The 18,820-nt window shown below is 36.5% G+C and overlaps 1 protein-coding gene across 2 annotated transcripts in view; it reads left to right on the top strand.

Moving 5' to 3' along the window:
- The window catches only part of TMEM196 (transmembrane protein 196), a 56,552-nt gene extending 37,962 nt beyond the window's left edge, over positions 1–18,590 (top strand). Inside the window, exons 2-5 of one of the 2 annotated variants that reach the window (XM_047753438.1) lie at positions 9,127–9,183; positions 13,045–13,299; positions 14,747–14,820; positions 18,372–18,431. In XM_047753438.1, the coding sequence (XP_047609394.1) occupies positions 9,127–9,183; positions 13,045–13,299; positions 14,747–14,820; positions 18,372–18,378 (393 nt within the window). In that variant the 3' untranslated portion in view covers positions 18,379–18,431. Of the gene's footprint in view, positions 1–9,126; positions 9,184–13,044; positions 13,300–14,746; positions 14,821–18,371 lie in introns of both variants that reach the window. The other variant, XM_047753439.1, reaches the window with a different exon arrangement.
- The last annotated feature ends 230 nt before the right edge of the window (positions 18,591–18,820 follow it).

The raw sequence follows: 18,820 nt of genomic DNA, 5'->3' as shown, positions 1-18,820 counted from the left end.
CCCAGCTTTACTCTTTGGGAGCTCTTTCAGTTGGCTTCTGCATCCCTCTGGCAAACCTCAATGTGAGTTTTTCATTTGTTTTTTGAGCACCTCCATATTTTCCGACACTACATTATTCTCCTAGCCCATCTCATTTATTTCCTGCTCCAGTCCAAAGAATCTCTTTAAGGATTTGTGATTCCTTTTAATGGAGAATGGTATTAGAAACCAAGAGCTGAGTGATAGGCGTGTCCTTTGCTAACAGTATCATTGCATCTAGGCCCCCTCAGCTGGCAGAGCAAGGAAATGTGCATATACTAACATGTATATGCACAGACCTATAAATAGTTCTATACTTATAAATAACTATATTTATAAATATTGAACTAAAAATTATTTCACACTGCTATCTACACCTCTAATCCATTACCATGGGGGATCATTCTAGGCTGTTTCCCGTACTTACTTATATATACATTCTCACTCCATCACTAAGAAACCTGTCTCCCACCATCCATCGTCCACTTAATTTAATCCTTCACTTCAGTAAACATGCATAGTAGGGTCAGAATTGTTAACCAGTAGTTCTGTAGGAAACAACTTTGTCAAATAGAGTATGGTGCTTATGAGCAATTTCTTTTGCCTTTAGTTTTACAGACTCCATTTATTCCCCTCATTTCCAAAGTTACTCAGGTCAGTATCCTTTCCCCCACCTCCTTCCATGAAGCCATTTCATACATTTGTAACAGTTAGATTGTTTTGTCACATTCTGACTTCCATCCTGTGATTCCTTGACCCTCTAAATTATTTTTGTAATTTGCATGCATTAAGGTTTATTCTTTGTACTGTAAACTTCTGTGGGTTTTGACAAATTTGTAGTATCATTTAACCACAGTCACAAATGTAATACAGAATAGTTTCACTGCCTTAAAAATATCCCCTATTCACCTATTCACCTTCCTCTACCTTCCCCCAAAACCTGGAAACTAACGAGCATTTCACTCTCCCTACTTATTGCTTTTTTCAATTATTATGTAATTGGAATAATATGGTATGCAGCCTTTTTAAATTTAGTAATAGGCATTTAAATTTCATTCATGTCTTCAAGTATTTATTATTATTATTATTTGTCTTTTTAGGGCCACACCCACAGCATATGGAAGTTCCCAGGCTAGGGGTAGAATTGGAGCTACAGACAATTGGAGCTACAGATGCAGGCCTACACCACAGCCATAGCAATGCGGGATCCAAGCAGCATCTGCGACCTACAGCACAGCTCATGGCAACTCCAGATCCTTAACCCACTGAGCAAGGCCAGGGATCAAACCTGCATCCTTATGGATGTTAGTAAGATTTGTTTCCACTGAGCCATGATGGGAACTCCCCTCTCGGAATATCAAGATATTTTTTTCACTGAATAGTTTTTGTGTATTAATGAATCATAGTTTATCCATTCACCTATTGAAGGATACCTTGATTGCTTCCAGTTTTTGTCAGTGGTGAACAACACTGCTAAAATGTTGCAAATTAGATGAGTAAACACCTAAAAGCACAATTGTTGAATCATATAGGAAGACAATGCTTAGGTTTGTAAGAAACTGCCCCGCTGTCTGCCAAAGTAGCTATACCATTTTTTACTCCTATAAGGAACGAATGAAAAATTTCTCTTGTTCCACACTACCAGCAATTGGTATCTCCAAGTTTTTTTTTTTTTTAATTTTAGCTATTGTAATAGCTGTGTAGTGCTATTTCACTGTTGTTTAAAATTAAAATTTTTAATAATAAATAATGCTGAAGATCTTTTCATCCTTGCCATCCTTAGACCTTGTTTGGTCAGATGTCCAGATCTTTTGTCTAAGTTTTAATTCAGTTGTCTTTTTATTGTTGATCTTGTTTGATTGCAATCTATTTTCTTCCATTCTTTTTTGCAATGATGACTATTTATATTAGTGTCTTTCTTATGCCTATTTTCTCAATTCCCAACACACAATGAGTCAGATTCTTCCAGATAATAATGTATCATGTCCACTATTATGGATCTAGTTACTAAAACAAAGCACAGAAAACTTGGAATAAGTTAGGAGGTTAGGAAGAAAATCTCTTAGCAATGATGAAAGGCACTGGGTAGAATATGTTTAAAAATTATGGAACAGTGATCTCTATTTCTAAGAACTGTTAGAGACCAAACAGCTCTGACACTTTGACCTTATGTTATAAACAAGGACCTTGTATTGCTCCCTTGAAGAGCACTTTATTTGGATTCATATGTGTTCATATCTTAGTGTAGTTAGGGGGAATATCAGTGCTGCAGTGAAGAGCTTTAAGATGAGTAGGCCTGCTGGTGAGCAATGGCGAACACCTTGCCAGCAATACTGGACCATGAGAGCACACTGGAATCACCTGGGGAAATTAGAAGCACTGATGCCTGAGTCCTAACCCGGAGATTCTGATTCTAAATTGGGCAAAGTATCAGGAATTTTAAAAACTCATGCACAGGCAGATTTGAAAATCGCTGCTTTGGGGCAGGCTTTCCAACTTGATAAACTTTCCCTGTTTTACACAGATAATTGATACTAGAATCTCTAAAGAAAAGGGATCCGAAACAAAAAGGAGCCCATAAGAGCACATCCTTAGGAGTGAGTCTAGCCAGATGTCATGTAAGAAAGTAAAAATCATGCGAATGAGCACAGTATCAGGAAGAATACAGGCTACTTTGGCACATTAGCATTTTGTGAGCTAAACTACAAAAGACTCCTCTTAGAGATGCCAGTTATTATTCTTTAACAAGTGACTGAAGTAGAGGGAGTTCCGGTTGTGGCGCATTGGTTAACAAATCTGACTAGGAACCATGAGGTTGGGGATTTGACCCCTAGCCTTGCTCAGTGGGTTAACGATCCAACGTTGCCTTGAGCTGTGGTGTAGGTCGAAGATGTGGCTCAGATCCTGCATTGCTGTGGCTCTGGTGTAGGCCGGTGGCTACAGCTCCGATTCAACCCCTAGCCTGGGAACCTCCATATGCCGCTGGAGCGGCTCAAGAAATGGCAAAAAGACAAAAAAAAAAGTGACTGAAGTAGAGTAAAAGTATGCAAGAATTGGTAGTAACACAACAAATCATTAAACTTTTAATCCAGGTTCAAGGAGAAATATGCTCTTTTAATTAGAGATAGATTTCTTTTCACTCTGTTTCTCAACATTTAGTATTTTTCTATATGTTTTCCAGATAGTTTTTCTATATGTTTTAAAGAAACTAATTTCAATGAAATTGTATAAATCGTCAAATGTTGCCAAAGCTTTAAGTTCAATTTGTGGTTCATGGCATGATCTTGAATAGGGAAAAAAGTACCATTTCTATTTTTGAACATGATACCTTCTGTAGTGGCTAGTGAATTTCAGTGAAAATTAATTCACCTGACATGGTTAAATGTTATGTGAGAAAAATCTTAATAGCTGTTTTAAAATAAGATTGGCCCACTATCCTTCATCTGCCCAACACTTGCTTGTTCTCCTAGCCAGCTGATAGAACCATTGCTTTCATCTGGTTCCACTGTAACCATGGTTCCCAAATTGTCCATTACATAATTTAAACAGAAATTCTGCAATATTCTTTTTTACTCTTAGTCTTTTCCGAAAATGACTTGGACAGAAAAAAGGAGTAATAAGGAAGTCATTAATTAGCAGTTAGGTCAGTGCTGAAAGAGAGAGACAGAAAAAGAGAGAGAGGGAGACTGAGAAATAAGGAAAAGCAGTGAGAAAGAGAAAGAAAGAGAAAACCTGTAAGGAAAGACATTTTCATCATTCTAGGAAAGTTTTAACCAATGTCTTCTTCTTTACCTATCAGAGTGTCTCTCTCTATTTTCCATATTATTAGGGAAACTGAATTCATTCACATATGTTCTGATTGCTTACATTATTGATATTGTTACATCAAGTTATAGTTTCACTTTCACTTTATGTCCCTTCATTTTTTTAAACCTTCTGACATATGTTGCTTCAATCTTTATTGTTGTCGTATTTTTTTCTCTTTATTTTTATTTTTCTGGTCTTTTACATTTTAAGACACAAATTTAAACTTCTACTTTTCCATCAATATCTAGCACTACTTAGTTCCTCTATTGTTCTGCTAAGTGATACAAGAGTCTTAGAATGTTTTATTTATATCTGTTTTGCCCTTAACCCACCATCTCCCATGCTAACATCAACTGGGATATTCATTCTAAACAGATACAAATTTTTCCAGTCAGTACTTTTCCATTTAAAATATTTACTGTTTTGCCTTATCTTGTGTGTTGCTACTATATTTCTTTCTTAGCTCATGCCTTTCCCTATTTGTGTTCCTGAAGATCAGCTTCTAGTTCTCTTAACATCTTATTCTTTTAAAGACTATAGTGGGGAAAAATGTTTGGGAATCTATATTAGTTTCCTATTGCTGCTCCGAAATTTATTCTCTCAAAACCCTGGAGGCCGGAAGTCTCAAATGGGTCTGCAGAGCTCATTCTTTCTGGAAGCTCCAGGGGGAGAATCCCGTTTCCTTATCCTTTCCAGTTGCAGAGGCCACCTATACCCTGTGTCTCAGCGCTCTCCTCCCCCATCTTCAAAGTCAGCCAGCAGAGTAGCCTCTGCTGCATATCTCTTTTTCTGTGTCTCTGTGTCTTCATGTAACTTTCTCTCTTTTGACCATTGTGTTTCTCTTAAGGGGTCTGGTGATTACAATCAGTGCCTACCTGGATAATCCACAATAAATCTCCTCATCTCCAGATTCTTGCTTTAATCACATCTGCACAAGGCTTTTTTGCCATATAAGGTAACATTATGGATTCTGGGGATTAGGACATGTGTATTTTAGGAGCCATAATTCAGCCTGCCACCCTCTTTAGTCCAATTAAGCACCTCTTTCCTGTAATCTCTTGTATAAATGGGAGTTTGGCTGGATGTACAGCATAAATTTAAAAGTTATTCTTTCACCATCATGTATTTTAATATCTACTTTTAAGCTGTTAGTGTGAAAGGTGAAGTCATTCTGTGAGGAATTGTTTTTACTGTTACATGATTATCTTTGGTGCATCAAGTCTTCATATTCCATTAATGGAAGGTTGTGGTTCCCTTAACTTTTCAGTATCTGTGCCTCACCCTCAGTTTTCCACTGTCCCTGCTCACTTCTAGAAAAGTTGTCAGTGTGTAGTTTCTTCACTTCTTGTTAAGATGGTTTTTCTTTAGTATTTCTACATCATAAGCAACAGCAGAAGCTTCTATGGACCTTTCATTAAGAAAATTCACTCAAAATATAGAATACTATTTCCATAACATCTCTATTTCATCCTACAATGAGTCACAACCTTAATTATTTATTGAATTTAATCTAAATTGGAATCCAATTAATTCCATTTGGAGGACTAACTAGTTTTATTACATAGTTAGTTGTACATGATGCCCTATTATTAGATTGCTTCATTTATATAAATTCCTAGTAAGAGCAAAGCAAATAACGCTTCTTTGATTTAAATGACCACCTTCTCTGAAATAAAGTTATATTTTCTTGTGTAAAAGTGTACATCTAGTCCAGGCTATGTATGTATGTATATAATATATACATATGTATTATAATTCAGGGTATATATATTTATTTATCTCAGGCCATCAGTTTTACTTTTTTAAAAACTAATTTTTTCACTCTTTCATAATTTCCATAATGTGGGTGAGTGTTTTGCATCCTGGATAAAGTTATGTTAAACAAAAATAGTATCTTGAAATATTATAACAGACTCCTTATATAAAAAGGTACACTTACTTTTAGACTGTGATGCAATCAACTAATCTTATAATTATTGTTATTATAACAAAAATTAGCAAATGGAGAGGGTAAAGAGCACAGAGAAGATGAGGTGTTCAATGAACACATCTGGTTGGATCTGCTAGTACAACGCCACTCTGAACTAACACTGAACAATGCTTTTAAAAAGCACCCCCACTATATTATTAGAAATAAATGAACTTAGGCACCTAATCAAGCCTTAGATTTTTTGTTGTTGTTGTTGCTATTTCTTGGGCTTCTCCCGCGGCATACGGAGGTTCCCAGGCTAGGGGTTGAGTTGGAGCTGTAGCCACCGGCCTACCCCAGAGCCACAGCAACGCGGGATCCGAGCCGCATCTGCGACCTACACCACAGCTCACGGCAATGCCGGATCGTTAACCCACTGACCAAGGGCAGGGACCAAACCTGCAACCTCATGGTTCCTAGTTGGATTCGTTAACCACTGCGCCACGACGGGAACTCCTCAAGCCTTAGATTTTATGTGTGATTTGTGTGTGACTTTTAAGTCGCTAAACCTATCCAGACCTCTTGTTTCTCATGAACTGCAAGGCTGAATCGGGGCTATAGCTTTGGGTAAAGTTAACGAATGAAGTAAAAAATCATTTACTGCTTTTTTGTGTGTGCTTCTTTTACTCTTTTCTATAAACTTTGATGGTTAAACTTCAGCAGGATCTCTTAAAGCCTCTTCAGAAATTACATGATTTTACATACTTCCCATTATGTGAATCTATTTTTTCTCAGATTTCGGTTTCCTCTAAAGAATGTGGATCTTGGATACCCTAACAGAAGTGACTAGCAGGGAATGCTTACAGTGCAGGCAAGGAAGCTACTGCTTGGGCATGGACAACATTGTTTGATTCCCTCCTATTTTGTCTTCCCTCTCCCAAACTTGACCTTCCTTTTCTTAGTGGTACAGTAGAAAGAAGCAGTTTTACTGCCACTTAATTGTTTCAGCCAAGTGGGTGGAGGGTTAGGTTGGAGAGCTCTGCTTATGGTCCTGGGGTCCCCTTGCGTTTTGCGGTGGATAAATAATGCTAATGTTCATAGATTTCCAAAAAGATCCAAGGAACTCAAAACTGTGCTGCTTTCAGATTATTTCAAGAATGAGTTCTGGGTGAATGGACTTTCAGGGTGAAAAATGGGTTAGTCAGGGAAGCAGAAGAAAGGAATGCTGAAGCTTTTATCTGAAGCTCGGAAGCACTGAGAGGCACAGAATTGGTCCAAACTGGACTGACTTGACCATAACCTTGAAAGGTCTGAGATGAGATCTATAAGAAGGAGTCCTTATGAGGACAAGATCATCTAGCCCAGGACACAGAGAAGGGTGAGAGGTCGTCAGTCAGAAGTTAACTTTTTTTTTCTTTTCTTCTTACTGTACTCACAGCATGTGAAATTTCCCAGGCCAGTGTTCCACATGGGAACTTCCAGAAGTAGCTTTTTAAGGCTTCTGAAAATTCTGCAAGTATTCAAGTTTTATCAGGTTCTGAGTTTCTATCTTCTCATGATTTTATGGTATTAAAATTATTTTGTTAAAAAATAAAATTATTTCATTAGATCAATTTATATAGTAGGTCAACACTTCGTCTGTGCTATGCTTTCTGAATATAATCCCAACTCATTTTTTGCCTTTGAGAGTTATTTTTTTAATGTAAAAATTATAATTTTATGTATTAGCATTTGTAAGTATTTTCCATCATGGTGTATGACTTTGCTGCTATGTTTAGAAAGCTCTTCCAACTTCTCTAAAATCATGTAAATATTTAATTTTATCATCCCCTGCTACATTTATTTTTTTATATATTTAACTGTTAAAACTGCTTTGTGGGTATTTGGTATATGATTTAGAGAAGATTAACAAATTGTTCTAATTCCATTTACTAAATAAATTATCCTGATCTTTTGCCTAATAATTTGAAACGTCATCTAAATTATATACCACATTTTTATATATCCTTGTGTTTCCTGATCTGTCTCCCTACACCATTGTCTGCTTTATAATCATTTTGTTCCTATATATGGAAAGTTCCCTGCAAAGGGAAACTTTTCTGACCTATTATTTTCTCTTTTTTTTTTTGTCTTTTTGCTATTTCTTTGGGCCACTCCCGTGGCATATGGAGGTTCCCAGGCTAGGGGTCTAATCGGAGCTGTAGCCACTGGCCTACGCCAGAGCCACAGCAACACAGGATCCGAGCCGCGTCTGCAATCTACACCACAGCTCACGGCAATGCCGGATCGTTAACCCACTGAGCAAGGGCAGGGACTGAACCCGCAACCTCATGGTTCCTAGTTGGATTCGTTAACCACTGAGCCACGACGGGAACTCCATGACCTATTATTTTCAATCAAATGTTGTTGGTGCTTCCCACAAGCGTATTATTTATTTCACATACTCCTTAGAATATTTTGATGTGAATATTTAAAAATCTACCCATGTGCAAAATACTCAGTTAAAAACCACTTATATTATTAGTTCTGACTTGAAATAGCAAATTTTAAAAGAAAAATCAAGTGAAAACAAGCTTAACAATATTCACAAGTTTTTTTGATTATCTGATAGTGCTTATTATTTATTGATAAATGTATTCTTTTATTTATATGGTTTACTTCCAGCAAAAGTTTGCATAAAGGCCCTAAACATTTCTTTCCAAATTGAACAATTTACCACTTTTTGATAACCAAAAGGTGTAACAGTATGACACTGGTAGACAATTTGATGCAGCTGATTTTACAAAGCGGTTATGTCACCAGTGTGCTTATTCATAAGAAATTACCTGCCATCAGTAGATTCATCCCCCTGTGTTCTTCAAACACATGTGCAAAGACAGTATTTCTGATAGAATCAGCTATTTTACCTGACATATTTCAATAGGTACAGAGAATATTTCTATAGAAAAAAAATCTCCCTGTCTGATGGCTTCTATTTTTATTTGTGTTATATTCCCTAACTGGAATAGAGCCCATTAACTTCTCATTACTTAGTATGAATGTACCATACCACTTTCTCCCTGAGAATGTAGGAAGAGATGAGAAGACAGTGAAATTAGATAGGAGGAACAAAACTCTAAATTCATTTGCTTCATCATTTTTCCTGGTGGTAAAACAGATTTAAGTTTTGCTTAAGTTCCACAATCACCGCTATCAACCTTGCAAAAAACTTCAATTAGCATTTACATTTTTATCCCTTACTGTTCTAGAATGTGGTATTTTTTCCCATCTTTTGATGGGGATGTAAAATTTGCAGGCTTCCCTGGAGCAAGTGACCTGAGTAAATTATAAGCTAAAATCTAGGGGTTCTCTTATCTTTCAATATGAAATAATTATTCTTCTTTCCTTTTCAGTTTCTTCTTTGTGGCATATGTGGGATATTGTGCGCCAAAAAAAAATCTGGACTTGTCGTAAGTTTCTGCCTTGTTTGTATTGTGCATTGAAGTGTTTGAAATGTAAGAACTCAGAAAGGGAAATGATGACTGGCGGACTTTCATATGCTGAATGTTACTCATTTAGGATAAAAAGAAGACTGACAAATAAATCTTGGCTTTTTTTATTTTCAAAGAAAACCATCAAGACAATTACAGACTACAACAAAAGAAAAAGAAAGAAAAGCTTTGATATACTCTTTAAATACACGAATCTGCAACCCTTAATGACTGTTGCGGAGGGCAGTCTCCTCTTTTCAGTATATACACTCCCAGACACTCACAGAAATCCTTCAGGGTGCTGAAAAAGACAAAGCTTGAGTTCCTGGGAAATTTAACTGTTTAGATATGGAACTGGGCCTAAGGATTCCTGGCTTTGACTGTGAAGTTAATTTTGCAAAGCAGCAAAACAGCTGCGTTGTTATAGCTGCCGTTAACTCCCAAAGTTTTTTTTTTTTTTATTTCATGTTATTTTATGAGAGTGAATGCAACTGTAAGCATTCTCAGATGCTCAATGGTACTATCTTGGGTTTAGAGGAGTATGGAACATGCTCCCAGTTAGCTCTGATAATGGCTGGAGGAGGATGTCTGAGTGCTGAAGTGTAGGTTTCCTACCACCTCTCGTGACATTTTTTGAGAGTTGGAAAGTAGGAAAAAGTATGTTTATTTTATTGAGGACAGTAGGATAAATCATAGGCCTTTACAAGTTGGGAAAATCAATATTTTTCCTTCTTCTAATCAGTTTTCTTTGTAAGAATATTTATTGCAATGAAAAGGATGGAGCCCCCATTGCTTTAGATTTGTGAGTTGTGATTTTTAAAAATTACTTTAAGAGAAACCTTTGCATAAAAATTTTTTGGAGGCTTGTAATTTGTATCTGTGATTCTCCTATCACTCTTACCATGGTTTTCATTCTTTCCACACTTTTCTTCTCTTGATACTTTTTTGGCTGTATAGTAATAATTTCTTGGAACGTGGATAAAAGAAGAGGACAGGAAGGAAGGAAAGAAAGAGGGAGGGAGAAAAAGCAATGAAAAGGGAGAGAAGAGGGAAAAAGGAAGGAATCCTCTAAGTCATCCCTATCTGCTATAACAAAGTACCATAGACTGGGTGGCTTTAAATAACAGAAATGTATTTCTCACAGTTCTGGAGCCTGGAAGTCCTAGATCAAAATGCCAGCATAATTAGGTTCTGATTAAAACTCTCTTCTGGGTTGCAACTTTCTGGCTGTGTCCTCATGTGGCAAAAGAGTGAAGAGGGCTCTCTAGAATCTCTTTTATAAAAACAGACCCTATTCATGAAGGCTCCACCATCGCAACATGATTATCTTCCAAAAGGCCTGATACCAAATACCATAATATTGGGGATTCAACTTCAACATAGGAATTTTGGAGGGACACAAGCATTTAGTTAATAAATAGAGGAAGAAAAGTGATTTTTAAAATACCATGAGTGTCTCTTCTGTCTGTCTAATTCTCTTACAAGTTGTAAAAGAAAAAAATTATAAGATCTGAACTTTTCAAAAACTACCATTCACTTTATCCTCCCATACCATCTGAGGTTCCCATCGATGACATTAACTATCAAAGGTTCTCTACCCTTTGGTCAAATCATGTGAACATTTCTCCACTCCAAATGTTTTTAAAGTCTGGAACCTCCAGTTCTGGTGAGATTTGAAAATAGTGTATGGTCATAAACTTGAGTACAGACTTTAACATTTTAATTCCTGCATGAGAACATTCTGTCTGTACATGTTTATGAAGTGTCATGCCTTTTAAGATTTAATGATAATAACATCAGGAGAGCTAGTGTGCCCTGTAATAGTCCATTAAATTTGTTATGTATTTTATTAATCAACAGTAATTCATTATTTGAAGGCTAGCATGTTTCCTTAGTTTCTGAGAATGCGTAAACACCAAAATATATTCCCAAGAAACAGCATGCCATTTGAATATCCTTTAAAAAGAAATATAACTGGTCGATCCTATTTGAAATTGGGAGCTGCAGTTTCCTACTTGGGATGACTCAATTATTTGGTAATTGACATTCAGTGTTTTATTTAATCAACTATTAAAATATTATGCACATCCATCACTGGGTTTTCAGTCTTGGTGATGAATAATGTGAGACAGACACAGTGAGCAATGCTGAATTAAGTCAGAGAAACAAAATGAACATTCTGCCTCTCATGCTAGTTCATACATCCATGGCCTTACCCTTTGCTGGGAACTCCATGCACTTAGATGACACGTTGTCAAGGAAGCCTTGCCTAAAACCCTCGGTTGGGCTAAATTCCCCTCCTCCCTACTCTGAGGACAACCTTTCATCTTTTCTTAATATTTGCCATACCACATTGGAATGTTGAATTCTCTGTCACACAAGACTGCAATGTACTCAAGGGGAAAAATGATGAGCCATTCTTTTTTTTTTTTTTGGTAAAGCCAACTGCTGCCTTGCTTATGCCTAACAGATGCTAGGTGCTCAGTAAGTGTTTGCAAAACTCAACTAACTGTCGACATAAAACAATACCTCATAATGTAAAAGTAAACCCTGAAGTAAGCAATATAGCTGTTTGTCTGTGAGATTATGCCAAAGGAGAAGAGGAGTAAAGTCCAAGAATGCTTTTTGAGGAAGTTAGGACTAGATTTGAGTTTTCCATCTAGGTATCCAAGAAAGAAGCAAAATAATTTCCAGGAAATGAAAAATCCTGAGGTGGAAATGAACAAGCTATATTGAGAGACTAGGAGATGACTGGAGTAGAGCCTATGTTCCAGAGAAAAATGGAAAAAAGGCTGGACACTTAAACTAGTATCACACTGTAAAGTATGATACTGATAAAGTATCTTGAAAGCCCATGGGAGAATTTAGACTAGATACAAATACAAAATAAAATTATTAAAGTTATTAGAATATTCAATTAAATTTATTAAATATTCATGGAACATTTACTGCATAGAAGGCATTGTGCTTGGTTCTGCCAGGGATCCTATGATGTTTAGGTGGAATAAACACCCCTAGCTCTATTAATGGAGACCCAGATCAAACCAATAGTAGGATAAAAAGTAAAGCCACATCCTGTGTTTCTCCAAAACAATCAACCAAACCATGTTTTTGGAATAAGGTCCCACAGAGTAACAAAGATTTGTAAGTTAAAGCACCAATACATGGAGGGTCCCTAAACTACCTGCTGGGAAAACAGATACTAAAACAATAAAATTCTTATAAATGAAAAAAAGAAAGAAATTAACTAAATTCCCTAAACTCACATAGCTGGAGAAGTACAAAGTTTCCAAACTTGGTGAAACGAATGACAATTCAATGAGGAAATATTTGGATATTTGGGGTGGTGGGAGCGATTAACAGTGAAACTAGATTTTGAGTCAGAAAATCTGGATTCAATCCCTAAATTTGAGTGTTAATTGCTCACCATTCATTTTCCAAAATGTGTATTACCTCTCAGAGGATTTCTGTGTAGGTTAATTGAGATGGTATCTGTTCAACTGCCCTGCATAGTAGCACACAAGAGATTGTAAATAAATGTTATTTAAATCTGAGTCTACCTAGAAGACAAATTTTGGTGACTTCAGAGTTTTCTTAAGATGTGTCCCTGGCCTTTGTTTAGTCAGCTATTAATTCCTGAAACATTGTGATCCATGCCCTCTCCACTGAGTCAGAGTACACAGAAACCTGGTAAAAAGCAGCCCCCTGTCTTCTAAGAAGCACCAAAGCATCTTTTCTTTATTGTAGCTCAGCCGTCCTTAACCTGCCGCCATGCACTGCCCTGGGTTCCGGTCAGTTTTGCTTCTTCCACTGGTAACTCCCTCTCTCTTTTCTTGTCAGATGATCCTCTTTTCTGCCTGCTGCATCTGTGGACTCATTGGGGGCATCCTGAATTTTCAGTTCCTACGGGCCGTGACAAAGAAGACTTCTCCCCTTTACCCCCTGCATCTCGCTTCCATGTCTCTTGCCTGCATTGGGATTGGGGGCTGCACCCTCTCTTCCTGGCTCACTTGCCGGCTTGCCAGCTATGAACAGAGGAGGATGTTCTCAGAAAGGGAGCATTCTCTGCACCACTCTCATGAAATGGCTGAGAAAGTGAGTTTTGTACCTTTTCTTCTCACTGCTATCACGTGATGAAGACTGAGGTCAAATCTAGTTGAATCAACTTGTAGCTTTAGATGAGAATTTGAGGAATTGGATTTTATAAAAGTTTGGCCCTATTGGACTAAGAATAGGAACTTTTGTATTATTTTATCTCTGTAATCCTGGGTATGTCTATATTCAACAATTTTATAGCCTCTCAATCCATATAAAAATACACATCCTAAAATAGAACTCATAAAATATTGAATGTGTTATAAATATGGATTTTTATGTATCGTACTGAGGAAAGACACAAACTAAAAACACACTCAACTCAATAATGCCAGTTTTAGGAATCTGATGAATTCTCCTTTCTAGCTCACCCCTTGTGCTTGTAAGTAGATGCATTTGATTATGTAAATTAGATTTTCAAGCATAAAGGGGTCTTTTAATAAGACAACAGAAAGCTCTGCCTATCAGTGCAGATACTACAATTCACATAAAGCTTCATTTAATTCTCATCTAAAGTTCATGCATATTTGGGTAGCTTTGCCTGTATTTTATATAATGTTCCTTGCATAACTGTTTAATAAAACCTATTCAGACAAGAGGTTGCATTTATTGCATCAAAGGACAAGTGATAGAGTGAACTGTCTGTACTTCTTCTACATTTTGCACATATTTCTTAATTCAGTTCCTGCTACTAGGTCTCTCAAGGAAAAGATAAAACATCTCTAAAATAAACTCACTAAGTTAATGGTCATGTCATATTTTACTTGATGTCATGGAAAAAAAACTGCAATAATAGCAGAATAGAAGAAAGAGTAGCAAGAGTTACTACTGCTTATATCTTTATGATGTGATTTTGAAGAAAACATAACTATTCTGTAGCTTTATGTTTCCAGTTCATATATGGTCTCCACATTCAAATAAGGAGAGTACATACTTTTAAATTGTTCCAAAAAAGCAATTTTAAACAGATCTATGTGTATCCTTCAAAAAAGAGTTAACAGTACAAATAGCAGGACTAATAATGTAAAGAAATGAGAGTTCCCGTTGTGGCGCAGCAGAAATGAATCTTACTAGTAACCATGAGGTTGTGAGTTCGATCCCTGGCCTCACTCAGTGGGTTAAGGATCTGGTGTTGCCACGAGCTGTAGTGTAGGTTGCAGATATGGCTCAGATCCTGAGTTGCTGTGGCTGTGGCATAGGCTGGCAGCTGTAGCTCTGATTGGACCCCTAGCCTGGGAACCTCCATATGCCGTGGCCCTAAAAAGCAAAATAAATAGATAAATAAAAAACTTTTTAAAATAATGTAAGGAAATGGACTGTGAAAAATAGGTTATCATTCCTATTTGGATAATGACTCTTTTGTGCTCTATTTTTATACTAGTGTGATTTAGTTTTTTGTGTATATGTTTGTGCAATATTTATTGTATAATTGTTATATTTATATTAGAGATTGAGGGCTATTGAAATAACCGACTTGCCCAGCTGCCCGGTGGTGCCCCCGACACCAGAGTTACCTACAAGGTACGCTGATTTCTAGGGAGTTACCATGTCTTAATGTCACTGCAGGAAGCACTGCCTCTTCAATGAAGCCATGATGTCAACAGATCACTCTAGACTAATGTGATGTTGTTCCTCAAAGTATCACTTTCCTGAGAGCTACTTTGAGGACCTGACATAAACCTAAATGGCAGAGTCTTAGAGCTTGAAAGTTGGTTGAGTATTTAAAATATTCAGCCTGCCTGTAAGCATCCAAACACATTTCTGCTTGGATGATTTGTGACTCCTTTATTCTCTGCTACATCATGCTTCTGACTCAGTATCATCATTCGCAGACCAGAGTTTTGCTTTTAAAAATAGATGTGTCTGATAAAGGCAAACTATGTATGACTCTCATGCCAAAGTCGCATGAGTAGATAACCTAACGTTGACACTAATACAGTAAAAATTCTACATAAAAGCTTTCTTCTTGTAAACTGATATGATACATTTCAAATTTATTTCCCATATTTTGGATTTCTGAAAATAAATAGTCATCATTCTTGCTTTGGCTCAGCAACATAGTTGGAAATACAGGAAGCCAGAAAGATACTAATGCCCAATTGCAGAAAGTATATCCATTGGCAAACAATCACATTTGATCCTGGCTGAATTTAAAGTTTAACTTTCTTGTTAGATTGGACATGCCTATTTGCAAATAAACTGAAGATACTCATCCAATTAAAAATAATTTTCAGTGAGTTCCCATTGTGGCACAGTGGAAATGAATCTCACTAGTACCTATGAGGATGCAGGTTCAATCCCTGGCCTCAGTGGGTTAAGGATCCGGCGTTGCTGTGAGCTGTGGTGTAGGTCACAAACGCAGCGCAGATCCTGTTGCTGTGGCTGTGGTGTAGGCAGTCTTCTGCAGCTCTGATTCTACCCATAGCCTTCAAACTTCCATGTGTCGCAAATGCAGCCCTAAAAAGCCAAAAAAAAAAAAAAAAAGTAGTAACAACAGTAATAATTTTCACTGATTTTTCCTACCAGTGATTTTACTGTGTCCATATTAGGGTGCATTAAGTTAAAAAAAATTCTTCATTTTTGCAAGATTTTTTAAAAACTAGATCTTTTTTTTAACTCCCCAATAAAAAATTATGCCTTAGGGAGTTCTCTTGTGATTCAGCGGGTTAAGGATCCAGTTTTGTGATGGCAGCAGCTTGGATCACTGCTACCATGTGGTTTGATCCCTGGCCCAGGAATTTCCACATGCCATGAGTGCAGCAAAAAAGGAAGAAAAGGATTATACCTTAGATTATTATTTTTTTAATGATTTTTAAGCTACTTTTTGAATGCAGAGCTATTTTAGAAGAAAAGTCACCTCAGAATCTTCTATAAATTCCTCAGAAAATTGTGTTTGTCCTAATTCAAGGAATAGAAATAGACAGATGAGTAAATTTTGTTAAAGATCACTTTGGAGATACCATTTCTATTTTTCTTGCTACCAGTACCGAGTTCTTAAGTGATCAGGTATCTTATTGATAAACTTAACCTCAGCCAAATAACCTCCATGTATTTTGGGACCTACTTTCACCAGTGTATCTCTAGCAGAGCCAGCCTCTCAATTAGACTGAACTATCACCAGACGAAAGAGGCAGGCTGTTGGCTTCAAAAGAACTTCTCCACTTTCTGTCACAGCCTTTACCCTAAACTGGTTTGAATTTTCAGGATTTAGGTAATTCCTCAGCACCTTATCAGGGTGGGTATAATGGATACTCACATACAAGACAACTCCCTATGGTCTGGAAGGGGCCAGGCACTTTGCACAGAGAGATAGGTCTTGATGTGAGAAGAGGAAAAGTCTTCCTTGTACATTGTCTTCTTTCTCAGAATTTTTTGGATGAAACTCTACCCCATCTTCTAAAAGTTTCCGAGGTTTTCAAAAGCAAAGTTTCAAACCCAGACCAGTTGCTACCTTCCTGTCCCTCATTGACCCTCCTAAACAACTTTCAAAACCATGAAGTACCAGAAGCAAGCATCTTTATTCTATTTCATCTCCTGTATTTTACTCTCAAAGAGAAGAGATTGAAAATGAAGCACGGATATTATTTCATTTTTGAAATAAATATTTGTAAAAATTCCTAAGGTTTACAAAAGAAAACATAATACTTTTTATTTTTAATTCACTCAAACAGGAATTAACATACCTGATAGGCTTGAGATCATTGAGAAAATAATTTCTGGTGGAATCGTCTTTACTACACTTTTGCAAATAGGCTTGTTCAAGTGTGGAAAGATGTTTCATCTATTTTTAGATAGTTTTACCTAAATTTTTTTACTTTTATTGAAGTATAGTTGATTTACAATATTGTGTTAGTTTCAAGTGTATAATACAGTAATTCATTTTTTGCAGATTTTATTCATTTATAGATTATTACAAGATAATATGTATAACTTATAAATGGTGTACCAACCATTATAAATGTGAATGAACCTCACATTTCTCATTACCTTTGTGTAGGGAAGAGTTTGGTGTTTAACAAAACATGAATTGAAAGCATCTGAATTTTTATTAAATTAACATATTTTCTAAAATTGTAAATGAAACTCTTTACATTAGTTCATCTTTTATATCTAAAAATCTGTGCCTTGCCATGTAGTGATCCTTATTAACTATTTAGTAATTGATCTCTTAAAAAACATGTTAAGCTGGAATCTAATATCCAGCACAAATGAACATCTCCTCAGAAAAGAAAATCATGGACTTGGAGAAAAGACTTGTGGCTGCCTGATGGGAGGGGGAGGGGGTGGGAGGGATCCGGAGTTTGGGCTTATCAGACACAACTTAGAATAGATTTACAAGGAGATCCTGCTGAATAGCATTGAGAACTTTGTCTAGATACTCATGTTGCAACATAACAAAGGGTGGGGAAAAAAAAATGTAATTGTAATGTATACATGTAAGGATAACCTGATCCCCTTGCTGTACAGTGGGAAAAGAAAAAACAAAAAAGAAGAAAAAAAACATGTTAAGAGCTATCAGTTTGTTGTTTTTTACTGTATGAGTGACAGTGTCACAAAAAACAATCTGTCCCACTATGAATTACTAGTGATCCTCAGTTACAGATAAGCAACAATCCCCTCGTGGACCTTTTTCAGTTCTTTGCAAAAGGTCACACATTTTTCTATAGAATAAAGGTAACCCCTAGAACCTGTTGGCACTTTGTTGGCATGCTCAACAGAGGAGCCTATCCATTGGAAAAACTTCGGCATTTAACCATTTTCTTTCTAGGTGAGGTCTTTCCACAAAAGAGTTGAGGAATGAAAAGGGAGACTCAGGGGACTGGGGAGAGATTGAACTGCTGTTGTGGACAGAAGGCTTTGATTAAACAGACTGTCAGTTCAGCATTTTCATGTGCTCCAAGACGCCATGAAATTTCATTTCCTCAATGCAACAACAATATTAATCTTTCTAATCCCCCCAAATTCAGCAAGTTTTTCAATGGCTTGAAATTTCTGTTTTGTAAACTCATTAACCAAATTAATGTCTTACTCTGAAAATGAATTTTAATTAATTCATATTATTTTCCTAACAGGAAATGACAGACAACATGAGCAATGGAGGACCACAACTGATATTTAATGGAAGAGTATAATCAATGTTTTAAAGTATTGAACATTTTTTAGGATTTTCATGAGGCAAAGAAATACCAAAGGATTAGTAGATAAAGGCAAAAAAAAGCCCTTGAATTTGCTGTTATCTTTCCTGAGCTCTCACTAAAATTATTCTTTCTCAATTTTGCCTCACGTTATTTCTGCAGCTTTTTTTTTTACTGGGTGTAAAACTTTCCAGAAATATTCTAGTACAGTAATTTCAATCAACTTTCCAGATTGTTCTAAAAAAGACTTTTTTTGGGGAAAAAAGGTATAGCTAAAACAGAAAGATTCATATTCTATACAAACACTATCTGACTAGCATGGGTGTTAGATTTGTAATGACATATTTCATATAAGTAACCAAAAACTATAAATATCGGGAAATAAC

Source organism: Phacochoerus africanus, chromosome 11 (genome assembly GCF_016906955.1).
Source record: "Phacochoerus africanus isolate WHEZ1 chromosome 11, ROS_Pafr_v1, whole genome shotgun sequence".
NCBI lineage: Eukaryota > Metazoa > Chordata > Mammalia > Artiodactyla > Suidae > Phacochoerus > Phacochoerus africanus.
The sequence above is the reverse complement of the archived record's forward strand: the minus strand, read 5'-3'. Positions and strand labels throughout refer to the sequence as shown.